General features: G+C 33.8%; 4 protein-coding genes across 4 annotated transcripts; 1 reads left to right on the top strand and 3 right to left on the bottom strand.

Annotated features, from left to right (window-relative positions):
- The first annotated feature begins 1279 nt into the window (after window positions 1-1279).
- Window positions 1280-4752, top strand: LOC107871435 (probable pectate lyase 5). Its single transcript, XM_016718366.2, has 5 exons — window positions 1280-1565; window positions 2446-3154; window positions 3255-3446; window positions 3695-3900; window positions 4249-4752. Exons 1-5 carry the CDS (start codon window positions 1420-1422, stop codon window positions 4508-4510), a joined length of 1515 nt encoding a protein of 504 aa, XP_016573852.2. The 5' UTR covers window positions 1280-1419; the 3' UTR covers window positions 4511-4752.
- An 829-nt stretch (window positions 4753-5581) lies between these two features.
- On the bottom strand, window positions 5582-11583 carry LOC107871436 (serine/threonine protein phosphatase 2A 57 kDa regulatory subunit B' beta isoform). Its single transcript, XM_016718367.2, has 3 exons — window positions 11454-11583; window positions 9573-11334; window positions 5582-6346 (listed from the first exon to the last, which is right to left on the bottom strand). Exons 2-3 carry the CDS (start codon window positions 10695-10697, stop codon window positions 6044-6046), a joined length of 1428 nt encoding a protein of 475 aa, XP_016573853.1. The 5' UTR covers window positions 10698-11334; window positions 11454-11583; the 3' UTR covers window positions 5582-6043.
- Window positions 11584-15336: 3753 nt separating this feature from the next.
- LOC107872707 (protein NUCLEAR FUSION DEFECTIVE 4) lies at window positions 15337-17241 on the bottom strand. The gene has a single exon (XM_016719335.2). The coding sequence runs from the start codon at window positions 17149-17151 to the stop codon at window positions 15436-15438; it is 1716 nt and encodes a 571-aa protein (XP_016574821.1). The 5' UTR covers window positions 17152-17241; the 3' UTR covers window positions 15337-15435.
- A 5920-nt stretch (window positions 17242-23161) lies between these two features.
- On the bottom strand, window positions 23162-24652 carry LOC107872217 (stemmadenine O-acetyltransferase-like). The gene has a single exon (XM_016718985.2). It carries the CDS (start codon window positions 24650-24652, stop codon window positions 23285-23287), a length of 1368 nt encoding a protein of 455 aa, XP_016574471.1. The 3' UTR covers window positions 23162-23284.
- Window positions 24653-25200: the final 548 nt, after the last annotated feature.

Consider the following 25200-nt stretch of genomic DNA (forward strand, 5'->3'; position numbering starts at 1 on the left):
ACCTTTAATCAATCATCTCGAGTTCAAGTCATGAGAGGAAAAAACTCATGAGAGAGAGTATATATTTCTTCTTTTACTCAATCCTACGCGATTATTAGTCGAGTTACATCCTAGTGAGTACGGTGTAATAAATAGAATATATTCGGATTCCTCCAACCCTTAACTAAAGGTCTCGTATTCAAGTTGTGTAAAGAAAAAACTCTCAATAATATCATTTTACTTTTGCTAGATTCCACGTGTAAATATAAATTAGTCGGAATAGTAAATTTCGTATAACGAATGCAAGGGAAGGAGGAGTTGTTTGTACATTTTGGATAAGCCGTTTTCTTGCATAAAAATCTAAACATTTCTTTATGAAATTAATTACTTTTAGAATAATTAACATGCAAGGCAAAGGATATATATCACAACTTAAAAAAAATATTTTATTTTAAAAAAACTAATTAAATCTTTATCTTATATTCCTCTTCAATGGGAATTGTTTTTTTTTTTTGGCTGATGTCAACATCAAAGCCACCATTTCCAAAATTTCTTCCTTCATCAAATATATTACTCCCTTCGTTCTAAAATAAATGTCGTTTTAGCAAAAAATAATCGTACTTTTTATTAATAGTGCTTAATTCTCAAGAAACATTTAATAAAGGAAAAGGAGTAAAAAATACCTAAAGTTTGATGAGATTTGTTGTAACACACATTAATTTTGTGGAAATCCTATGACCCTCTCGATTATTTATTATTGTATTTGTGTGGCGTATATTTGTCCAGTTAGATCGCTTCAGACCTTTACACGCTCAGTGTGCGTGTATTTACGCAATGGTGCAATTGGGCAAATATATGCCACAGAAATACGATAATAAATAGTCCAGGGGACCATAGAACCCCCGCAAAGTTGAGGTGTGTTACAACAAATTTCACCTAAGTTTAGGTATATTTCGAACCTTTTCCCTTTAATAAATAGAATCAACTTAATAAAAGATATCTTGTATATATTATTTTTCTTAACGAACGTAAAAAGAGTTAATTATACCGGTTTCCTTATTCATTGACATGCTTTCTTCACTATCGCATTCTTGTACACTCTATCTTTTTCAGACCGCACTTATAAAACTACATTGAATATGTTATATTATTTTATTATAACATAAAACGATACTTATTTTGAGAGGGATGGAGTAACAAAAATATACCGCTATTAAGTCTAAAACCCTACTACAAAGCAAATTATTCTTTTTTTTTTCTTGTAATTAATTATTTTCACCTTTATTATATGTTAGTATAGTATATAAGACACATTATAAATTTCTCCATATTTGCAAGTTTCCTAACAGAACATTCAACAACAAGAATCATATCACAAACAATTAGTTGTACACAATTTTCAAGAATAATACAACTTTCATCTTATATCAACTTTCAAGAATGCTTTCTAATACAAACATTCTTTCTTTTTTCTTCTTCATAATCTTTTTATTTTCTCCAATAATTATAATTACAGCAAAGTTTAATAATCTTACACTTCTTCATCAACATCCTTTTCCTGAATCCGTTGTTCAAGATGTGAACAGGTGAAATTCGAATCTGTAGTTTCTTGTTCTTCGATTTCTGTTACGTGTATTGTTTCGTGTAGTTTCTGTTGTTTGTTTGTTACTATCTGTTGTTTTTGTCCTTCACTTTTTGTTACATGTATTGTTTCTTGCAGTTTCTGTTGTTTGTTACTATCTGTTATTTTTGTTACATGTGTTGTTTCTTGGTTTCTGTTGTTTGTTACTATCTGTTGTTTTTGTCCTTCAATTTTTGTTACATGTATTGTTTCTTGTAGTTTTTGTTGTTTGTTTGTTAATATCTGTTATTTTTGTTATTATATGTTGTTTCTTATACTTTCGTTTGAACTATTTTTCCTTGAGTCGAGGGTGTATTAAAAATAATCTCTATACCTTTGAGGTAGGGGTCACCTATATGTTGCTTGAACTTTTCAAAATATTATCGCACCTGTGTTAGATCCTCCATATTTGCAAATTTCCTAACAAAACATTCACCAACAAGAATCATTAAAGTTGTTATTATCTGTTATTTCTTGTACTTGCGTTATTATTTTGGGATTGCTTTGGATTAGTTTTTCCTCGATTCGGGGATTTTATTGGGAATAGCCTCGAGGTAGGGATAAGGTCGTCTGCGTAGCCCATTTTGTGAGAACTAAACTGGATATGTTGTTATCGTTGTTGTGGTTTTGTTTATTTCTGCATTTTATCATCTGGGTATCTATGTTTGTCACATAATATTCAAAACAGTGAAAAAATAAAAATCTTGATTTGTTTTCTTTTGCTTATTGCTCGGGTTCTTCAAAAATTACGTATTTTTTCAAGGATTCGACATGTGTGCGCGAATATATTTTTCATTCATAAAAATTTAATGCATAGTACTATATCTTCTTACATATTTATACAGGAGGGTGAATGAATCCATATCAAGGCGGCAAGTATTTGATACAACAGTAACAAATTACCAATGTCTAACGGGCAATCCGATAGACGACTGCTGGCGATGTGACCCGAACTGGGTGAACAACCGCCAGCAGTTGGCGGATTGCGCCATTGGGTTTGGTCACGGTGCAGTCGGAGGGAAAGGTGGCCGATACTACTTGGTCAGCGATCCCTCTGACTTTGACACGGTGAACCCTACCCCTGGAACCCTGAGGCATGCGGTGATCCAAGAGGAGCCCCTTTGGATCACCTTTGCCGGTGACATGATCATAACGCTCAGACACGAGCTTATGATCAACAATTACAAGACCATAGACGGACGCGGTGCGAACGTCCACGTCACGGGTGGTGGATGTATGACATTACAGTATGTTACCAATGTGATTATACATAATATACATGTATACAATTGTGTTCCATCTGGGAATAGTAACATTAGACAAAGTACAACACAAGTTGGTTGGAGAGGAATGTCTGATGGTGATGGAATTTCGATATACAGTTCGAGAAATATTTGGATTGATCATTGTGCATTGTCACATTGTACTGATGGTTTAATTGATGCTATCATGGGATCAACTGCTATTACTATTTCGAATAACTACTTCACCCACCATGACAAAGTTATGCTATTGGGGCACGACGATCGATACGAAGCAGATATTGGAATGCAGGTTAGATTTTTACATTTTCGTCACGTCAACATTTTTAAAGAGTTTTTCTTGGTTATAAAGTTGGAATTATTTTGTAAATTTTATGAAATATTTTTATTAGGTGACAATAGCATTTAATCATTTTGGAGAAGGATTAGTACAAAGAATGCCAAGATGTAGAAGAGGATATATACATGTAGTGAACAATGATTTTACAGAATGGCAAATGTATGCAATTGGTGGAAGTGCTAATCCAACTATTAATAGTCAAGGCAATCGTTTTACTGCACCTCAAGATCCAAATGCCAAAGAGGTAAGTCCTTCCCTCTCGATTTACGTGACATCGTTTGAACCATAAGGTTTAACTTGGATGTGCTAGAGTTGAGCCCAGGGTCCTCCGGAAACTGCCTCTCTACCTCGACGAGGTAGTGGTAAGGTGTGCGTACGCTCAACCCTCCCCAGACCTGACTTGTGAGATTTGACTGGGTATGTTGTTGTTGTTATCGAACGATAATGTTGCTGAAATTCGAGCTCATGCTGTGTGATTATGATCGTGAGTAGGTTACGAAGCGCGTGGACGTGGACGAGAGAGATTGGACAAATTGGAACTGGAGGACAGAAGGAGATGAAATGGTAAATGGAGCATACTTTGTTCCTTCAGGTGATGGACTTGGCAACCAATATATCATGGCATCAAGCATGGAGCCTAAATCTGCATTTCTCATTGATCAACTCACTATGAATGCTGGTGTCACTGGTGTCCCCAGGTACCCCCCTCACCGCGAAACGCTTCTATGTTTTTGATAATCGAGAAATCTCCGAGGGCTAGTGGCACACAGTTCAAAACTCTTAGTTAGATGATATGTGGTTTCAAACTCGGTGGATTATAAGTCCGGCCCTCATGTGATGTGGGGGTTAGACGTACGTCAGGAGTTCAAATCCTGCCGCAGACAAAAGCTTGGTACGTAAATGGAGAAGGGTCGAGGGACAGACTCATTATCTACCGAGTTTTGAACCGCGCACCATTGTCCCTCGGGGCTTTAGCATAACAAGCATCTAGTAATTTTGCAAAATGCCAGTATAGAATGGTAAACAAGTCATCTACTATACAACAGGGATACCACTGTGGCCATGTCATATGGTGGAAGAACCAGAACCACCATTGCAGCCAACCGGACCAGCAGTATTAGACCGGTTAAGTCCCACGAAGGAGATGGCGACTTCTTAGAAAAGGTATTTGGGAGCGTTGCATCGGCAGGAACATCATCATCATCACCTTCAAGTTCAACCACCCCCATCTTAATGTCTCTTCTAATTCTGTATGTTCTCACCAACAATGCTAGGCTATTAACATTGCCATTCTTAGTCATACTATAGTATTCAATAGAGAATGATTGTTATAACAAAGAATGTAAAGGGCAGCCCGGTGCACTAAAGCTACCGCTACGCGCGGTGTCCGGGGAAGGGCCCCACTACAGAATGTACTTAAGAAAATTTTCTACTTCACAGAATCAGCATCAAGGATTCCCACTTCTTGTACATAGTTAATTGTATAGCAATATCAAGAGGGATTATACCCTCTTTCGAAGTTGTATCATCAACACTTTATTGGTTTCCTAATTGGTTTTGGTTAAAACGACACTTATTTTGGACGAGAGGGAGTGTTATTACCACCTTCCAAATGCCTAAGCCTCAAACTTGTGATCGTTGCAACTTCAGTTCCTCGAAGTTCAATCAAACCTAAAGCCAACTCTTGGAGCTAAAGATGCTTAAACGTTCCAACTGCTATCACTTCTTATCGTCTGGACATCTATATGGTTGGTTAACAGTTGTTCTAGACTTTCCGAACAAAAATAAGGCCAAACTACCAAGAAGATCCAAAAGTTTACATAGGTAGTCAGAAACCGATACTCTAACAAAAAGTGAAATGATAACTATCTTATAGACGCTATGAGTGTTATCAAAGGCGAAGAACACAAAAAAGATCCTAGGTTTGTTGCATCTTTAAGCGTAAAGCACAAATAAAGCGTGCGCTTTAGTGAACAAAGGTGCAAATGAAAAAACAAATATAAATATGTATATGTAGTCCAAGACTAAGAATTATAAGCATAAATAACAAATACAAAGACAAGGAAATTGAATTTTTTTTACGCCATAGTGAAATATCAATTGTTTCATGTCACCTCTTCAAAATTACGATTATAGACAATGAAACATATGCCTTAGAGCCTTTTGACGACACTGAAGCGCCCGCTAAGCAAGGCGAATGGTTGAAGGGCTAAGCATGCTTTAACCGCTCGTTTGACAACACTGGACATTATTTCCTAAGTCCCAACTACAATACATACACATTACTTGCTGGAATAGGGGCCGGGCGTTGGCAGGCAAGCAGAAACCTTGAAGATATTGTTTGCTATAAAGAACTTTCGAAAAGCTGCTATAAATAAATAGAGGAACCAGAAGAAAAACAGTCAATAAGCAGATTATCACTATTGAAAAATATTTCAGACAAAAATTTGGGCAGTAAAGAAACCGTGGAATAATATATTTCTTTATCCCATTTTTGTGTCCTAGAGGAAGGTTGTGGGAGGGGGGTGATAACAAAAGACCAGAAATTTGATTATTGGTTAGTACTAAAATGCTAAAGAATAATAGTCTTTGAATATCTAAAATAAACAAAACTTTCACACTATGTCTGTCGAGGAAAGATATCACAAAGCCCATACCTTCAGCTTGCCTCGCTCAAATTATGGAAACACAGCAGGAAGCACGGAAAAAAAAAAACTTTGGAGCGGTTCATCTTCAGTTTGCAAAGTCAAAAGCCATCATCAGGCAGTTTGAGATGTTCTACGCAGAGGCGTATTACTTGCACGGAGCTCAGCTGGACTCAATAAGCTGTTGCAACATGTTCTACTTCACCAGTGCAGCAGCTTCTTCCAATTTCTTCCATGCAAGCTTGCGCTGCTCCACTAGGCAGATGGCGCCGGCTGCTCTTTCATTGTAATCCTTTTCGCACTCCTCGAAAAGTTCTGAATCCATCTCCAAGAACATTCTCCGGACATTGGAGGTTAGTCCGTGGACTGCCTGATTCCAGTGACCATACATATTCCTTTCTAGTGGCTCAAAGATGATTGGCAAAATTGCACGTCGATTCTGCGCAATCAAGTCTACTATATGCTCATTGTTCCATAAGAACAGAGCTCGCTCAGCAACCTGCCATGCATAAAATCTTTAGGTCATCGTGTCATTATCGTGCAACCTTCGGAAGCAAACAACACAAGAAACATTTGGAAAAAAAATACTATTACAGACAACAATATTGCCATGACAATATGAGACGTCATACTAAATAAATAATGATATCATGCAATTCAAATTCAGCAACTATTTTCAAACAATAGGACATTTCCCAATGGCCTTCGGTAAGTACCCCGTCTAAGCCTACCATTTTGATTACAGTTAAAACTGCAATAGGTGAGTGCGGACTAAATGCTAGAATCTCGATTTTACAATAACAGAACACTGCATAACGCCTTCCAGGCATTCTAGAAATACATCAAAATCATGGTACCTGGTAAATTTTATCTTAGAAGCTCCGTATAGCTATCAAGTAGAAAACATGAAACAACAAATGTACCAGAAATAGTAATGATACATTCCCGTTAATCAAACTTGGCATATTTGAATCATATTTTAGATTACAATATCACCTTTAACCGTTTACCACTTAATCCGACTTGGCATAGTTGAATCATATTTGACAATTCAATACCGCCTTTAAGTTGACACAACTCAATCATAGCACATACATACAATGGACTAGACTGAGAATTATTAGAAAGCGTGAATACGGAACTAAATTTTGACTAGTGAACTGGCTCATTTTAGGATTTCTAGTCCATCAATAAATTCTTGAGAAGCACGGACCCCTCCAAGGAGACAAGACAAAAATGGAAACTGATACGTATCCCAATAAACTTAGATCTTCTCCCTCTACCCTCGTTCTAAGCTATTGCTGGAATTTTGTATGGACTGTTCGTCTGCTGAGAGCTTGAAATTCAGTTTCTCGAATTGCATTAAATGCTCAAAAGTAAAGGCACTCAAACATCAACGTATGGAAATAACAAATTGCTAAAGTAAATCAGAGTCCCGCCATCATAAATCCATCAAATCTTATGTTTGTCAACTTTACAATCAAAAGGAAGATAGAAGTTCTTAACTAACTTAGCTAGGCAAGGCAAACCCAATAAGTCAGGAGTAAAACATATAATTCTTATACTTATCTCATCAAAAGATGTTATGGGTATGTCTAGACTACAGGATAAAATTATTCCGCTTTTTCAAATCGAAGCACCTGGATTATCCATATCGCTTTGTTGTCTGAGTCAATCTTAACATTTTAAAAAGGAAATCCTATGTTTAACCTTCGAGGAAGTGTGCCACAAAGTCAAGTGACCTTGGATCATAACATCCTAGAAAGAGATACATTACACTTTATTCAAAGAGTGAAGTTCTGTAAAAGTACTGCTGCCTCATATGGCAAACACCCTTCTATTATATTATGGCGATAGCAGCTATTAACGCGATTAGTCCAAAAGAACTACGATTGAAAGGTCATATTTCAAGGAAAAGATTAGTAATGCATTACTTCAAAGAGAAACAAAATCAGTCAAATTGTCGACTTCTCACCTCCAATCATCTAATCAAAATTTCAATCATCTCGTCATTAGTTCAAGCTTAGCAATTGATGTAGCTTTTTTTTTTAAAAAAAAATAATGGATTGATAAAACTTGAGGGAGTTTTCTCCAGCAATGGCTGAGATAAGGTTATTCAACTCCCATCGACTTTAGCTTAAGGCAACTGCATTTCAGATGCTAGAAGAGAAGACAAGTTGCAATCTTCAATTTCGATTCCAGACCGTTTGGGCTGCCAAAAACATTTTCAGTCCCTTTGAGCATTAATTACCTTGTCAACTAGTCAAGATATCTCTGAAATGTCATCTCATGAATCGATGCACATTAACTCGCTCATCAAAAATATTATCAGCATTCGAACTTCAAATTTTACCTTCTACGTTGAAAGCCCAGCACCAGTCTGAGGCACAGTGTTTAAGAAGAGCAAAGCTTTTCATTTAGAGAAAACCAAATTTTCATCAAACTGGATATATAGTTCCCATTATGTTTTTGCAAAAAATAGTGCCTATCACATTGTCTGAACTTTGGTTTATAGCAAGTTAAGCTCCATACTTGCAGGCTGTCATGACTCGTGCAATAAATTTGGAACCTTTTTCTTTGAGATTATCCTTGCATTAGATTTCTAAATCCTATGTCCAGCAAACTATAACAATCTTTTTAAGAGTTACCAGTCAACCAGCAAAGAGAGTAAAGAAAGCCGTATGCAATGAATAAGCATCAATTTAATAATATAAAGCTTGTATCCTTGCGCCAGCAAGAGATAACTAATTTATGTGGACATTTTTCGTTACATTAACTACTCTAAATCAGTAACAGGTAACAATTTCAAGCACACTTGACACATTTGACTAATCTGAAATCAAGTTTTAAATAATGAGCTGGGATCTTGGATAGTCAAATGTGATATTTTTACCTTATAGTTGGAAGTACTTCAATATCACTTTGCTCTAATGCTTTTATCAGCTTTAGGAACATATAATTTCCACATTGCAACCGAAAATAAGGGTGTATCAGCTGCTATTAGTTATATCGTATAGTTGGACTCATTTTTTCCCTTCAAAGAAAAGGATACAAAATCCCTAAACTGCATTCCCTCTATTCAGATTTCCAAATAGGGCTTCATAGCTTCGTCTTTTTTGTTTTTCATAAAATAATGACAGAATTTTACAGATAAGGTCAAAATATCATACTCCTTAAGTAATCAAGTCATGAATTTTATACTTAAAATCTAGTTCCTCCGATAAACAGGATGGTGAAGTTCCACTTATTTTTTTTATGACATGGTGTCAGGGTCGGCTTGCACACCTTGACTAATTCCACTGGTACTTGTTAGATCCCACCAGCACAGTTACCAAGTAAATATGTCCACTAAGGCTTGGGCAGACGAGAAGAAACCACCAAGATTTTTGTGCTAGGATTTTAAATTGAGACCTTACAGTTCTCGTCCACTTCATTGACCACTAGGCCACACGATTGGGTGTGATGGTGGAGTGTCGCTTCTTTCAATTAATATCTGATACTTAGTAGGCTTTGCTTCTTTCATCCCACCTTACGGGGTTATATATTCAAGATTGACCTTAAATCTTAGAGCATAAATGAAACCAAATTACAAAAGCTTAGAGTAAAGAACGGAAATGAAGATACGAAAAAGAAAGAAGATCCACAATGATCAGTTCACACTTGATGAATATGCATAAGAGATGGCAATGAAGTGAACATAGGGATGGTAATAGCAATCCACGGACCTGAAAATGGGGACTATTGATGCTTCGTCCTAGTTGCTTGAAAAGGGGAACCAAACAGCGCTGAAATTCAGCAGGCTGGGTGCCTTCCAAGATTTCTTCCAGTTCATTGAGAAAGAGAACTTCCTTTCCGCAATTAGTAACTGGCCAGTATTTTAGCAAACCCCTGATGACGATATCCGCCAATCGGTAATCTTTCTCAACAAACTGAGCAATGCAGTAGGACAGCTGATGGTGATATACAGAAACACATTTAGGCTTGTGGAGAGGAATAAGTGCCCGAACAAGAAACAACTTGTGCTCTTCTTTCATCGGCAAAGCAAATCCATTTATTACACTTCCAAGAATCTCTAGCAATTCACCGATACCATTATGCCTCTCCGTCTCAAATATAAACCTGTAGAATACATTGTTTATCCCGTTCCTTATAAATGGCCTATGAACCATGAATTTCCCATATATGCGGTGAAGAATAGTCTTCAAATACTCCCGTTCTCTAGGATCCTCTGAATCAAACAAGTCGAGCAATTTCAGCACAAACGAGTGGTCAAGATATCGCTTGGCAATCTTGGTGTCCATTTCAGACGACATCACGTACCTTAAAAGTAACTCATACACTAGTTGCAAATGAGGCCATGATGGATCCAGATACATGTCATCCTCTTCATCAATACCTTCCGACCCAGTATTCTCATGCGAAGCAGGAGGCAAGCAACGGAAAAGATTGAGAGATATCATCCTAACTAACTCTTCCTGCATTATTTCATTCATTTTACACGAACTTGACTGAACTAAATCAATAAGCTCCGCGAGCGTTTGTCTCTTGATCTCCTTCTGTCTAGCACACTTCACCGTATCCGCAAAGTCAAATTGCACACAGCAGATCTGAAGCTTCCGGATAAACAAAACATGTCGTTCAGAGAGTGCAACCTCCTTCAATAACGGCAGGACTTCAACCACACTAGGATCAGGCGTTGCATTTGCCAATGTAACATGTTGTGATGCCACAACAGACGTTGCTATTCGCGAAGCATGATCAACCGACACATTAGGCAATGAGCTCGGTATCGGAGGCTCCACAACCTCCCCCTTTGAGCTTTTCTTCCCTCTTTTTATTATCTTAAACATAACTCTTAATCTATTTCACCACAACTACCTAACTTTCCAAACAAAAAACACCAAATGGGGTTCTCCTAATTCAACATTATATATCCTACACCTCTTTTTTCAATTAAATCAAAATAAATACCTAACAAATCATAAAAAATAATCAATTTTTCTCAACTCCAACACCAATTCCTTAAAAATACATTCAATAAATCTAACAAACTACAAAAATCTCAAACCAAATCATAAAAAGATTCAATATTTTTCAACTCTCAACACAAATTCTTCAAAAGGGTATCCAAAAAATCTAACAAACTACAAAAATCTCAAACCCCATATCAACAATTCCTCAAAAAATCACAAAAAGAACCAATTTTTTTCAACCAAAACATAAAAAGATTCAATTTTTTTTTCAACTAAATCACAAAAAGAGCCAATTTTTTCAACCAAAACATAAAAAGATTCAATTTTTGTCAACTAAATCACAAAAAGAACCAATTTTTTTCAACCAAATCATAAAAAGATTCAATTTTTTTCAACTCTTAACACAAATTCCTCAAAAAGGTATTCAAGAAATCTAAAATCTTGAAATCCCAAATGAAGATTCAATCTTTTTAACAATCCATGCCAGAGGGGGAGCAAAAAATCAAGAATCCATCTGCATAAAAATGAATATAAATGTTACATGTAAAAATGCTAATAAAAAACACCTATAATAAAGTAAAAAAATGGAGCAAGATTTGATTTTTTTTAAATTAGGAAAGTGAAAAAAAGTACCTGAAGAGAGATCCTAGAAGAGTGGGATGAAGAACAAGAAGAGAACATTTGTGCTTTTTTTGAGTTTTTTGAGTGTGAAATGTGCTGGAATATTTTATGGTTATAAAATATTTTAATTATTATTTGTAATATATTGGAAAAAAAATTAAAAATGAAATTTTGAAAAATGATACTCCCTCCGTTTCGGAATAAGTGAATTGTTGAGGGTATTTATTGGTGTTCCAAAATAAGGTGAATCATTGAATTTATTTTCAAATTTGTCCTTATGATTTGACAACCAATTAACTTTTAAAAAGATATTACAAGGTAAGTTTTTTCTTTTTTTTTGGATAAAAATAAAAAGTTGTGTTAAATTTATGTCTTTAATATTTTTTTTTTAATATGTGTGTCAAAATCCAATAATTCATTTATTATGAAACGGAGGGAGTATGATAGTATGTTTTCTTTTGCCTTGACTACAAATTTTGAATTTAAAAGTTTTTTTTTCTCAATTGAGAATCTTTACAATATAACTCATGGAAGTGGAGACATTGATGATGATGTCACACATCGTATTAGTGCGGTATAGATGAAGTGGAGACTTGTCTACGAAGTCTTGTGCACGGAAACGTTTAGGTCAGTTTTATAAAGAAGTGGTTAGGCTGATGTTGTTTTATGGGGGAAGAGTTGGCCAGTCAAAACTCTTATGTTTAGATGATGCATGTTGCGAAGATGAGAATGTTGAGGAAGATGTGTGGGCATATGAGGTGTGATAGGATTATGAATGAGGTTATTCGAAATATGGTGAGAGTGGCCTTCACGGTGGACAAGACGACGGAAGCGAGATTCAGATAGCTTGGACACGCGAAAAGTCGAGGTATAGACGCTCAGTGAGGAGTGTGTGTGTGAGGTTGAATATAGTAGGTATAAGGAAAAGTACTCGGAAGAGGTGATTAGATAGAACATGACGCAACTTCAGGTTACTGAAGACATGAACTTAGATAAGAAGGCGTCGAGGTCGCATATTAAAGTAAAAGGTTAGTGGGGTCGGGATGTTTCTCACTTTCCAAGACGGTTAGCCTTGTTGGTGTTTTTCGTGTAATAGCTATGGTATGAAAGTTTATGGTTTAGCCGTAGACGCTGAAGTGGAGCTGATCCCTACTTGTGATATCTATCATATTTCACTGTTTATTGTGTTCGACTGTCACGGTATTCTGTTGTTGTTATTGTTTCTTTCTCGTAGATTTTGCACTATTCCCTTATTCGTTGCTACTATACCTTGTTCGTTGTTTCCTTCTTCTTTATACCTGGATTAGTTGCACTTCAGTCGAAGGTCTTTCGTAAACAACCTCTCTACCTCCCCGAGGTAGTGATATGGTCTGTATACACTCTAATACCCTCCCAAGACCTTATTTGTGATATTTCAGCGGGTTGTTGTTGTTGAGAAGCTTTACAGTATTACTCCCTCCGTCCCATTTTACTTGTCCCAAATTGGGATGGCACAACAATTAAGAAAAATAATAAATAACATGGCTAGTTTACCAAAGTACCCTATTAAATGATGTTTACATTTTAATTTAAAGAAAAGGTAATTAATCCAAAGGATAAGACATAGAAAGAAAAGTTTGTCTTATCTTGATAAGTAAAATGGGACATCAACTTAGCCAATTTGGGACGGGTAAAATGGGACGGGGGGAGTATATGCTTGATATACATTTTAAAACAAATATACGCAAAAAATATTTTTTTCCGAAAAACTAGAAAAGGTATGATTATGATATTGGATTCATATACATCTCTGAATGATCGTAGAATCAAAATATAGATTTTTAAACAAATATAAATACTTATAAAAAGAAAGTCTATAATTTTTTTTTTTCTAAAAAGAATAGTAAAAATATTGGATAAAGACTTCAATTTTTATGATAAGTTAATAAATGCATGAATAGTAATGTTGTTGGTACGTTATAAAAACATGCAATTTTTACCTATGAGACAAAACTTGTAACCAAATAAGTAAGTTAATTGGTACTAACTTATCGAGATGTCTAAAACTCTTACCTCATAAGTAAAACTAATTTACGTCTACGATAAATTTGAATTGGGCCCCAAAATGGGGTTTTCTTAATGGGCCATATTGGGCTTTGTTGACCTTTATTTAGGGGAATGGACTGGGCCTAAACCTCTTCTTGGGCTAGTCTCCCCTACAACATGTTACAAATATTGTTAGGACAAATAACATAAATTCTACTAGTTTGAAGTTTAATTATATATTTTTTTTTTGATATTATATATAATTATTGAAATCTCGATTTTGAGTCTGTCGAGATACATAACTAGCTTTCGATACACCCAATGAAGATACGTTTTTGTTTATAAAGATACATAATTAGCTTTCGATACATTTTTTTCTTGATTTTGGGTTTGTCGAAATACACAGTTAGCTCCCCAATACATCCAACAAAGATACATAATTAGTCAGATTTTTCGTAGTTACTTTATAAGAGTGAAAATTTATGTAAATATGATAAGTTAAGGTGTATTTATGTTATGCACGTACTAGTAAATTACAATATAAAATAAGGAAAGTTCATACTTTCATCGTTTCAATTTATGTGATGTTTTATTAGGCACGAAATTCAAAAAAGAAATCATGTTTTAAAAAAATTATGATCTAGAATAACTCTTTAAATATGTATGTTTCTATAAATCATCTCAATAAGAGGAAGATAAAATTTTAAAATTGAACCGTTTTTAAAAATAAAAATGTGATTTTTCTTTTTAAGAATAAAATAACAAGAAAAGCATGACATATAAATTAAAAAATTGATACGTTATATAGTGAAATAAAATAACAATGTGCGAAGTATAATTCTAGATTATTTGAAAAGATAAATATGTACTTATAAAACATCTTGTAACGATGCAGATTCAACTATTTAAGTATTGTTCGTTTTAATTCGATTTTGAACTATCTCAAGTTTTTTTTATTTTACATTTTGTCTTCACAATCGAATTCTGAACTCGTCCTTATATGGTCTCTAACTTTATCCAATGTGAAATTTAAATTTTATAACAATTTTAAATTTTATTGGTAACATAAAAAAATCATTAAAAAATACTTGTATGAAATTTTCCATATATCAATGCAACATTTTAAAATTGTTATTACAACTAGATCTAGATCTCCTCAATACACAAAAACAATTTCACCTCGTACAAATTAAACAAATATAATATGTGAGATAATTAATATGGCTAACAAGTGGTATCACATAAGATTAATTAAGAGTTAATACACTAATTAAGTCAAACAAAAAACAAATCACAGTAATTCAAAAAATAATAAAAAATATCTTCAGTTTGATTAAAGGATTGATTTTACAAATCATAAAATAACATTTTTTTTGTATTATCAATGTAATTTAACCTTTTATATCATGTTATTAGTCTATTTTCGAGGTTATCATATCAGTCGCCTTACTATAAAGAATTTATACTTATTATTATTATTCTTAAAAAAAAAATTAAGTACTTTCGTTACATAAAACTTGAACTTAATCAAATCGATTAGGGATACTTGATTTTATTTTTCTAAATTTTCAATTTTTTTTATTATACATAAATGTGAGAGATTATAGCATGCTTAATCAACTCTCCTGAAATCTTGATATCTGTTCTCGACCAATCTCCAAAAGAAAAAAACACTGACATGCACACAAACATAATGCCGAACTTGCTCTCGTCGAAGGAATGTCAATTTACCTCCTTCACTGAAAAATTACACTGTATAAATTATATAAATCGACTTTTGCAGGTGTTTTACTTTTTTACATTATATATTTATTTAGCAATATAAACAACAATATTACACTATCAAATGTTAATAATTGCAATTAACAAGTGGATGAAAATTTGATATTTGAAAACTAGAGATATGATTAGATATGAGATTACATGTAATCTTTAATAACACAAAATTAATTCCTTAACAGAATTATTATTATTTCTTAAGAAGGCCACCATAATTTGCAGCCATAGCCATTTCTTTTTCAGCCACTTTAGCTTCCTCTCTGAATTTCTTATAAATATCATTCTTGTAAAACTTCCTAGTCCTTAAAACCAAAATAATTGACACAAATGTCCCTAGAATTGTCACTCCAGTAATAATAATAAAGGCTAATTTGAAACATTTATCCCCATTACATTCCAAATCTTCACCAATTTTCCTAATTTTCCCCATAGCCATCATTTGTGTAGTAGCCTCTTTATCATACAAATAGCCAACCACTTTCACATTTAGCACATATGCTCCAATTGGACTTGCTACTGATCCAAAATTGTATAGTGTTGAGTAATATTTCAGTCCAAATAACTCTGAGATTATTGCATATATCAATGGCCATTGTGCCCCAAAGCAAAACCCTATGACTATTGATGCAACATATAGTCCATTAGGCGCGTTGAACGCGATTAAAAGATGGCCTAAACAAGAGATCATGAGTGTTATAGTGAGCATAAGAGGTCTTGGGAGTTTGTACTTTGACAAGAAATGTTCAGACAAGAAACCAGACACAACTCTACCTAAGTAGTTCCATATACTAACTAATGACACAAATGTACTGATGCTGTCTTTTGGATAACCTAATGATGTCCCTATCTGTCCTAAGTTGTCTATTGCTGTTAATGTCCCTCCAACACCACAAATCGTCGCGATAAACAGTATCAACATGTCAATGCTGAAGAGGGTTTGAAGTATAGTGTAGTCTTCACCTCTCTCCGGTGCTCGAAAAACTGTCCTCCAACATGAACTAGGTTCTTGAATATGATCATCACTAGGTTTTGCAGTACTAGAGGGTACTGTTTGTGGCTCCTCAGTAACTACTTTCACTTGTGACATGCTTTCCATTTCTTGTTTCTTCACTTTCCAAGAATCAACTTCCTCTTTGACAACAATAACAAGTGGCAAACATAGCAAAAACAAGACAACACCAGTACTCAAACCATACTCACTTTGCTTAAAAACAAGCTGCTTCTGTAGTATAATCACCATCATGAGAAAACCAGCAAGGCCAAGTGATGTATACAGAAACTTGTAGAACACTTTCATCTCATGTTCAATCCGAACCACCCTCATAACGCGTACTATACGCAAGAAAACCAATGAAACAACGGAAGGAAGCCAACCTATAAGTAGAATGAGAGACTTAGAATCATTACCATATATAGCATGGTACATTTGTGTCAACATTGCACCACTTAGTCCAACATACCCTTTAAGCAATCCAAGTACCGCGCCACGGCTCTCTGGGAAGTTCTTAACACAAGTAACTAATGCACCAGTATTAGCAAAAGACTGAGAGTTTGAACCAACACAAATGTACAAACACATATGCCAAACTTTTGGTTTTGGGATTTTTTTAGTCACAGCTAGCCATATCATGAAGTACCCAAAGAAGTTTAAGACAGCACCAAATGATAGAACAACCCAAGGGGGTGTAACTTCATTGATTAAACCAGATAGGATACCAACATTACCACCTAAATCTTTGAAGAAACTGAGTAAATTAAGGGTGGTTTGATCGTATCCGAGCGACGTTTTGATATCAGTTGAGTATATACCAAAAATGTATGTAGCACCAGAGGCTGATAAGATTAGAACAGTTGCAAATACCATGAACCATCTTCCTGTTAGTACTTGTAATGTTAGCTTCTTCATGTTGGCTTCAAGACTAGTATAGTTTAGTTCTTGTTGGAAGTGAAATAGAATATGTTTTGTGTCTAGGAAAGAGGCATATGTATAGATATATGTGTATCTACATGTATATATAAGAATTTCAAAGGCATAACACATAAACCTGCCGTTTAACTTGACATCAAATCACATCTATAGCCTTCAATTTTGGGTTTGCACAAGTAGACATTTAAACTTGTATAAAGTTAAACAAGTAGACACAGACGTCCTATGTGGCATAATACACGTAGGACGCCACATATAACATATGTATCTACTTGTACAATTTTACACAAGTTTAAGTACCTACTTGTGCACAGCCAAAGTTGGAGGTCATAGGTGTGATCTGAGGTCATATTAAAAGGTATGTTTATATATTGTGCCAATTTAAAATGAGGTTGAGTTATTAACATCGTCAGTGTAGAGTTCTTTTAAGCCACTTTTACCTAATAGTAACTTATGTTAGGTTTTGAAAATATCAACAGGTGCGTGTTAGATCTTTCAAAATAGTCTATTTTATCCGATACGGGTTTACCAACACTTTTAAAGAGTCCGTACAACATAAATTTTAGCAATAACTTGCATTATTTTCAAGGTTATGAATACCATTGTTTCCAACATAATTTAATTTATGGAAAATAAACTTCAACCATAAATTAAAATATGAAAATATGAAGAAACAACAGTTTTATTGATAAACGATAGGGGTACAAATTTGTTTCTCCCTTGATTTTCTCCGTAATTCGAGGGCCGTCAGTAGCATATTTCTCGAATGTATGAAGATTTGGATATGAATTTCGATCCCTTGGTTCTTCTCTCTTGATTTTCTCTCTTGATTTTCTCCGTAACTCGAAGGCCGTCAGTAGCATATTTCTCGAATGTATGAAGATTTGGATATGAATTTCTCCGTAATTCAAGGGCCGTTAGTGACGTATTTCTCGAACGTAGGAACATTTGGATTTGATCTTCATGAAAGGAGGGTTTGTCTATTTGATTATAAAGAAGAGAAGGTTTTGATCTTTATGAATATCTCATGAATTTATTTATTAGGAGTTATTTGTGAATATTTCGTGAATTTGTGAGATATTGGAGATGACTTTTAAAGGTTAGGGTAAAGTAGCCCAAGAACTCTAACCAAAATTAAACTCTTTTTGTAGAGCAATCATTTTTTTTAAAGATATCCTTAATATGATGGTATAAAAATTTCTGACAGTATATATAACTCAAACTCTAAAATATCCTGATCGTGTATTGTAGAGATTCCTTTTTTTACGTTGACAATAAGTTAGATATTTGATATATATATATATATATATATGTATATATTATTTTTACGAGATTATTGATTATATATATAGAAATCAATTTGTATTTATTTTATAAGCGATCTAATTATATAAATATATATATTTTGTTTACATAGAAGTTGTGTTAAAGAGATATCATCCATGAAAAAAGAAAAAAAAAAAAGGTAGATCTTGCGCACCGCACGCCTACATCTTAGGGGTGGGGGTAGAGCTATTATATTCTATTATAGAGACTTCCTAGTTGACTTAAAAAATAGAAAAAAAAATAATCAAAATTTTAATAAATTGGATGCTTTTAAAAAGTCGTGAAAATAACATCTGATAAAAATTTAAAATAAAATGCGTTAGTGTGCACCGAGCTAGCTGTCTTTTGGAAGGCTGAAAGCCAGTACAATTTAGAATTTTTGTTTTATAACCGCTATTCTCTATGATAACATTTTATTATAATAGTCGTGATTTTTGTAAAGTCAATCTTTCATGTTGTATTATATTACATGTTATTTATAAGGAAAAAATGCACTATTTTCATCCTAAACTATATACGAAATTGCTGAGACACACCCGAACTTTAGGAGGGTCCTATTACCCCTGGACTAATTAAAATCGTATTTTTGGCAACCTTAGTGCCTACGTGGTACATACGTGGTGCATACGTGTGCCTACATAGACCTTCAGTGTGTTGATTCACTGATGTGCCACGTAGGCACTAAGATTGCCAAAATATGATTTTAATTAGTTCAGGAGTAACAAGACTCTCCTAAAGTTCGACTGTGTCTCAGCAATTTCGTGTATAGTTCAGAGTGAAAATAATTTTTTTTTTTCTTATTTATAATAACATTTTGCTATATGAAAAAATATTGAAATAAATAATGTTGTTATAGAAACGTTTGACTGTATTTAATTTTCTTTTTCATAAGTATCACTAAGTGAGATCGAGACCAAGACCAACCCCTTATATAAGTAAGGTGGTTCAAAACATTTAGCTCCTATTATTCTTATTAATGTTATATATTTAATTTGATTACTTTTTTTTTTTTTGCTAGCTAATTAATTTAATTTAAATACAAATTTGATTATTAAGATATTGTTATCATCATCATTATTATTATTGACTCTATTTATTATTTCGCTCATAAATACTATAATTAAATAATTGAATATTATAGAAATAAAATAAGAGATAATTTTAACTTATTTGTTTTTTTTTTTATGAACACACTTTGAAGTTAGTGCCATTGACAATTGGGAACGTAATGATATATATGAAATGGTGCTCGCGATAGTAACTGTGATTGCTGGAGGTGACAAATAATAGTGATGGTGTTGACTTAATATGGTTGTGCAATAGTGGGTAAAAGTGATACGCGTGATGGTTGACGATGGAGGTGATAGATAGTGGAGGTACGTGAAGAAAGGGTTGTTGGCCGTGGTGTTTTCTGCAATGAATTGATCGATGATAGAAACGGCTGGTGGTAAAGGTGATTGGTGATATTTGTCTATCAAAAATGTTAATTGATAGATTATTGGTAAATTGTTATGGTTGTACCTCGCTTTTTTAGTTTTTGTCATTTTTTTTTTTAAAAAACCGACCATGTCTGACGTTTTTTTTTTTCAAATAAAAAACGATGAACAATGTCGCTTTTTCTAAAAAAAAAAATCTTATTTTTTTCAGAAAGCGACCAACTTTTCTGAAATTTTTTTTCAATAAAATGTCAATGTCGTTCTTTTTTTGTTCATTAACGTCGCTTTTTCTAAAAAAAAATAAATGTTTTTTTTTCTATTTTCAAAAAACAACGTTGTCCATCGTAAAATAAATGATGTAGACCGTCGTTTTCAAAAAACAACGGACTTTTTTACGACGCAAGTGACCGCATCGTTTTTTCATCGATTTTGATCAGAAAAACGATGTTGATCGTTGTTTTTTGGTCTTTTTTTGATAATGTTGTTTTCATTTATATATTTAACCACTTAATAGACATGAATCTATCTGAAATCTGAATCATCAAAATTTTGACATTCGTAATACTATAAAGAAACTATATAGTTAAAGACTCTTCCGAATATGACCTTACATTGTCATTTTATCTATAATTACAACCAATTACACTGCATAATTTTTATCGTTATTCACCATTGCAATCACTATCATCAACCACCACAATCAAAATCATCATCATATACCATTGTTAATAACCAATGCCAATCATATCGCCACCGTCAACCATTACCACCCACCCAACCACCACTACCACGACAGGGGCGAGTCCATGACTTTTTTTTATGCTCCGATATCTGTTAAATTTGAGTCAAATGACTAATGGTAAATGTAACAGTCCACTTAATTAATAATTAAGAAATCCATTCAAGACCACTTTTCTTGGAAATTCCACATGCACAACCAATTATAACAACAATTCTAATAAAAAACTTTATAATATAAACCACAAAATCAAAAATGTTAAAAAGGAAAAGGAGAAGATTGTTCCTAGGAGAGTGGCCAAAGTTGAGATAAAAAGAAGTTAAACAGTATGACCAATTTTTAATTTTTTTTTTAAGTTGAAAACAATTAAATATCTCACTTCTAGGCATGTGTTCTATGTGCATACATAATAATAATAATAATAATAATAATAATAATAATAATAATAATAATTACATCACAAAAATATATGAAATTAGCTCTGAAATTTATCGGTAATTTTTAGTTAATTCGTCGCTAAACATTATTTCTAGCTAATTGAATTTTTTTATAAACTTTATAGTAGTGTCACTATTACTATATATGTTTTTTTTTTCTTAAAAGTATTGTTAAAATTAAACTTTATTTGTAAGTTCTTTTTCAAAGAGCACTCATAGAATATGACATCCAATATATTTACAACAATGATGGATGCAATGAATATAATTCTAGTTGGTGATGAAAGGCGTCCTGAGCTAGCTTTTGGATTGAATTAAGTCCAGTATTTATTTGACATGTTATCAGAGCAGGCCCTCGAATAGATTGTCCATGCCCTAAAGGAATCGAAAGTGTCAGGGCGTGCATGCTGTGGGACCGGACAAAGTTCGGCTAGCTTGGCCATTGTAGACATCTAAAATTTGTAGACTCTTCAATAAGAATCCAAATTCTGTTAAAGTTTTAGAAGGCTACTTTACCCTAAATTTCGCCTATTTAAAGGGTAACATGTTCCCTGAAACAAGCATCTTGAATATCCCATAAGCTGACGGGTATTCGTAAAAAGATCGAGATCTCCAATATCCCACAAAAAATCATGGAATATTCATAAAAAGATCATCCTATATTCGAGAATAAGCCACTAATGGCCCTCGAATTACGGAGAAAATCAAGATAGAAGAATCAAGGGAGGAACAGATTTGTAACCACAATCGTTTATCAATAAAAAAAAAAGTTGTTTCTTCATATTTTTGTTTGTGATTAAAATTTATTTTCCATAAATTTAAATTATGTTGCAAATTAACAAGCATGTAAATACACAAATTAATTTAGATTTGTGTCATGTAAAGTTCATATATTAGCGAAAAAAGCCTTACTTAAAAAGTTTTTTTTCATACTCATCAAGACTTGAATATCCCCTTAAATTAATTTCTTCTAATATATGGTATAGTTTCTTGTTAGATATGTTACATGCATTCCAAAAGATGCTTTTTCTCTTGTAAATAGGGCTGGTCATTCGGTTTGTTCGGTTTGATAGTTTAATATCGGTTTGGTTTTTCAATTTTCGGATTGATAAAAATGACAATCGTAACCAAACCGAAATAAATTGGTTTGGTTCGGTTTCTACAAATTCGGTTTGGTTATTTCGAATTTTTATTTTGATTTTGAAGATTAAAGTAGTGAACCTCTCTTTGTTATGACTGGACAATTAAAATTAATGATTTAAAAAAAAAATTAATTCAAACCTATTTTTCATTCTCAGATATAAATAATTCAACATGGATGAAAGTAAATGATATAACCATAAGTTTAACATAATATATAACTTCATTATGCATAAGTTTGCATAAACAGTCAGAACTCGGAAGAGTGGTCGCTGCCGGAAAGGCCACAGTTGACACTGCGGGCTGCATCCCACAATGATCGTCTGGTCGCCAGCTCTGGTGTTGTTGTACAAACGACGATCTCGCCGATGATCTATGGCTCGATCGATTGTTCGACTATTGTAACGATAATGGAGTTTCTTTAAGTGGAGGCTCAATTTGAGGTGAACTACTAAAAATTTTGAAATTTATTGTTAGGACTGAAATAATCAAATATTGTTAGAGTTGTGATCCAAATTTTGTTGATACGGCCCAGAAATTTTTGTGGTGCGATCCATGTTTGTGATTTTCTATTCGCCCCCGCGGTATGGACCTTTATGTTTTTGGGCATAGCTAGGACTTATTTGTATGCACGTATTATATAAGTGTAATTAGTAGGTCGATTCTAATTATTCAGAAATTACGTCTCTTCACATTGTACTCCTCTTCTTTCATAGCGAAATTCCTCTGCCTCTGCCCGTGGTTTTTCTCACTAAATCTGTGTGTTCTTGTTTTCTTTCTGCTTGTGATTTGCTTTATTTCTGCCCGATTCATAACAAATATCATGTGGAAGCTAGCAACACAAACATCAGAAGACCATGAAAAAGAAAGAACAACAAAAGAGACACAACAATTTAACGTAATTTGTTCAGTTGACATACATCCAGAAAAGGAGATCATCAATCCAAATTTTGATGAATTTCCTATATATCAGATATTCATCGAAATTTTTTCCATCTTTTTTGTTAATGACATCCAATAAAATTGAACAATATTCAATAGGCATGAACACTAGGATTTGGAGATGCAAATGCTAGAAATTCCTCATCATTCTCCAACTCAAACATTTCTTCATTGTTTCTAAGTATCCAAGCTTCAATTCCATCATTCTTTCCATTTTCCACAAGAATAATTTGTTGTTTATTATTCAATGAGCCAATAGTGTCAATAAATGGAGCAACAAAAATAGGTTTTCCCCATCCAAAATCAACATCATAAAGTCCCAAATTGCACCAACTTGTGAACTTATAAGTATCTAAATTATTTGGCAACAACTTCCCAACTTGTGTAGCTATATCCACAAGAAAATCAATAGCATTATCACCTCCTAATACCTTCAAGTTTTCACCATTCATATTCTCAAACATCTTTCTCACTAATCCCACCAAGTGAGGCAAATCCAATTTAGTCATTTCTATAACATCACTCATTGCTATAAAGATCAAATTACCAAAAGCATTAAGACATTGTGGTTCAATTCTTGATCTCAAGTTCACAATGTGTGTAACCATGGATGGTGTTGAGCTAATTCCTTTTACTCTTCTTGTTGCTAAAGCCATGTGTTTCCAAATGAAAGTTGTTAATGCCTCGACTCGAGTTGGATGAGGTACATTTTCACTAGACACTTTCGTCTTAATGGATTCGATAGCTCTGGCATCGAACACAAATCTTCTAACGAGGGACTTACCCTCGTTGAAAAATAACATGTTCCATTTCTTCAGAAATGTTTGAGGAAGATTTTGAGTCGGGAACTGCAGTGATGCTGATGTGAAATCAAGAGGCGCGGTCTTTTCAACCCCACCATCATCGCCACGCGCAATCTGAGCCCATGTTTTGAAGAATTTACTCATGGTAGATCCATCCAAGAGTTTATGAAACAAGACACCACCAATTGCCATCCCACCACAATCAAACCTAGTAACTTGTAAAGAAACTAGGGTTTCAAGAGTTTGAACATAGTTCATCTTGCTACCCATGCTACCATTTTGTGGAAGGAAGTTAATGAGTTGTGATAGATTAGGGTTTTGAAGGAACTCATCTAGACTAACACCCTTTACGCGTGCCTCCACGTAAAGAACTCCCTTATCGTTACAATCCACAGAAGTTGGATCTTCTGAACTGAGCTCGCCAGCAAGCGGATGGAATAGGGTTAGGGTTTCCGAGAGGGAATTCCTGAGGCGACTGTCAGCAATATTTGTGTTATTTATTTCTGAAAGTGGGTTGTTGTTTTTGTAGAAAAAGATAGGTGAGATGCATAGTTCAAATACTAGTTGTTCAATAATGCCTAGTTTGTGGTTTCTTAGGTTTGGAGGTGTTGGTTTGGATGGTTTCACTATTTCTTTAGAGAGGATAATGATTTCCATAATGCTAAAATTAGTTAGTTTAATTTCTACTTTGTGATTATATTCTTGAAATGGTGTAATAATCTTAGCTTTATATATAGTTAGAAAAATTCTATGGCACTTCTAGATGTTAACAAACTTGCCAGAAAAATGCATGCATGCACAATTAAATAAAGAAATTAATTGTCTATCAAACAATTACCAGATATCTGGTAAAAATTTATTTGCATCGAATATTATATTCATCGAAATATATCAACTTTAATTGGAGGGGTTTGTTCAAAAGAACTCTCAATATAATTAAGATGTGCATTTGAATATATATATATATATATGAAATATTAGAATGTTATATTAAGATCCGAATGTTAAATAATTAAAATCGTTTAGTTTTTCTCAAGATCCAAATTTATAAAATTTGTCTTAGTTTAAATATAAATTCAAATAAAATACTAAATTTAATCTAATATTATCTCAATAAATGTTATTTTAAAGAAATTATGTGGTGGCTGGTGGTGGTGGTGATCAGCGATGGTGGTTTTGAGTGTCGATCGGAGACTGAGGTGGTT

This window comes from Capsicum annuum, chromosome 5 (assembly GCF_002878395.1).
Source record: "Capsicum annuum cultivar UCD-10X-F1 chromosome 5, UCD10Xv1.1, whole genome shotgun sequence".
Taxonomy (NCBI): Eukaryota; Viridiplantae; Streptophyta; class Magnoliopsida; order Solanales; family Solanaceae; genus Capsicum; species Capsicum annuum.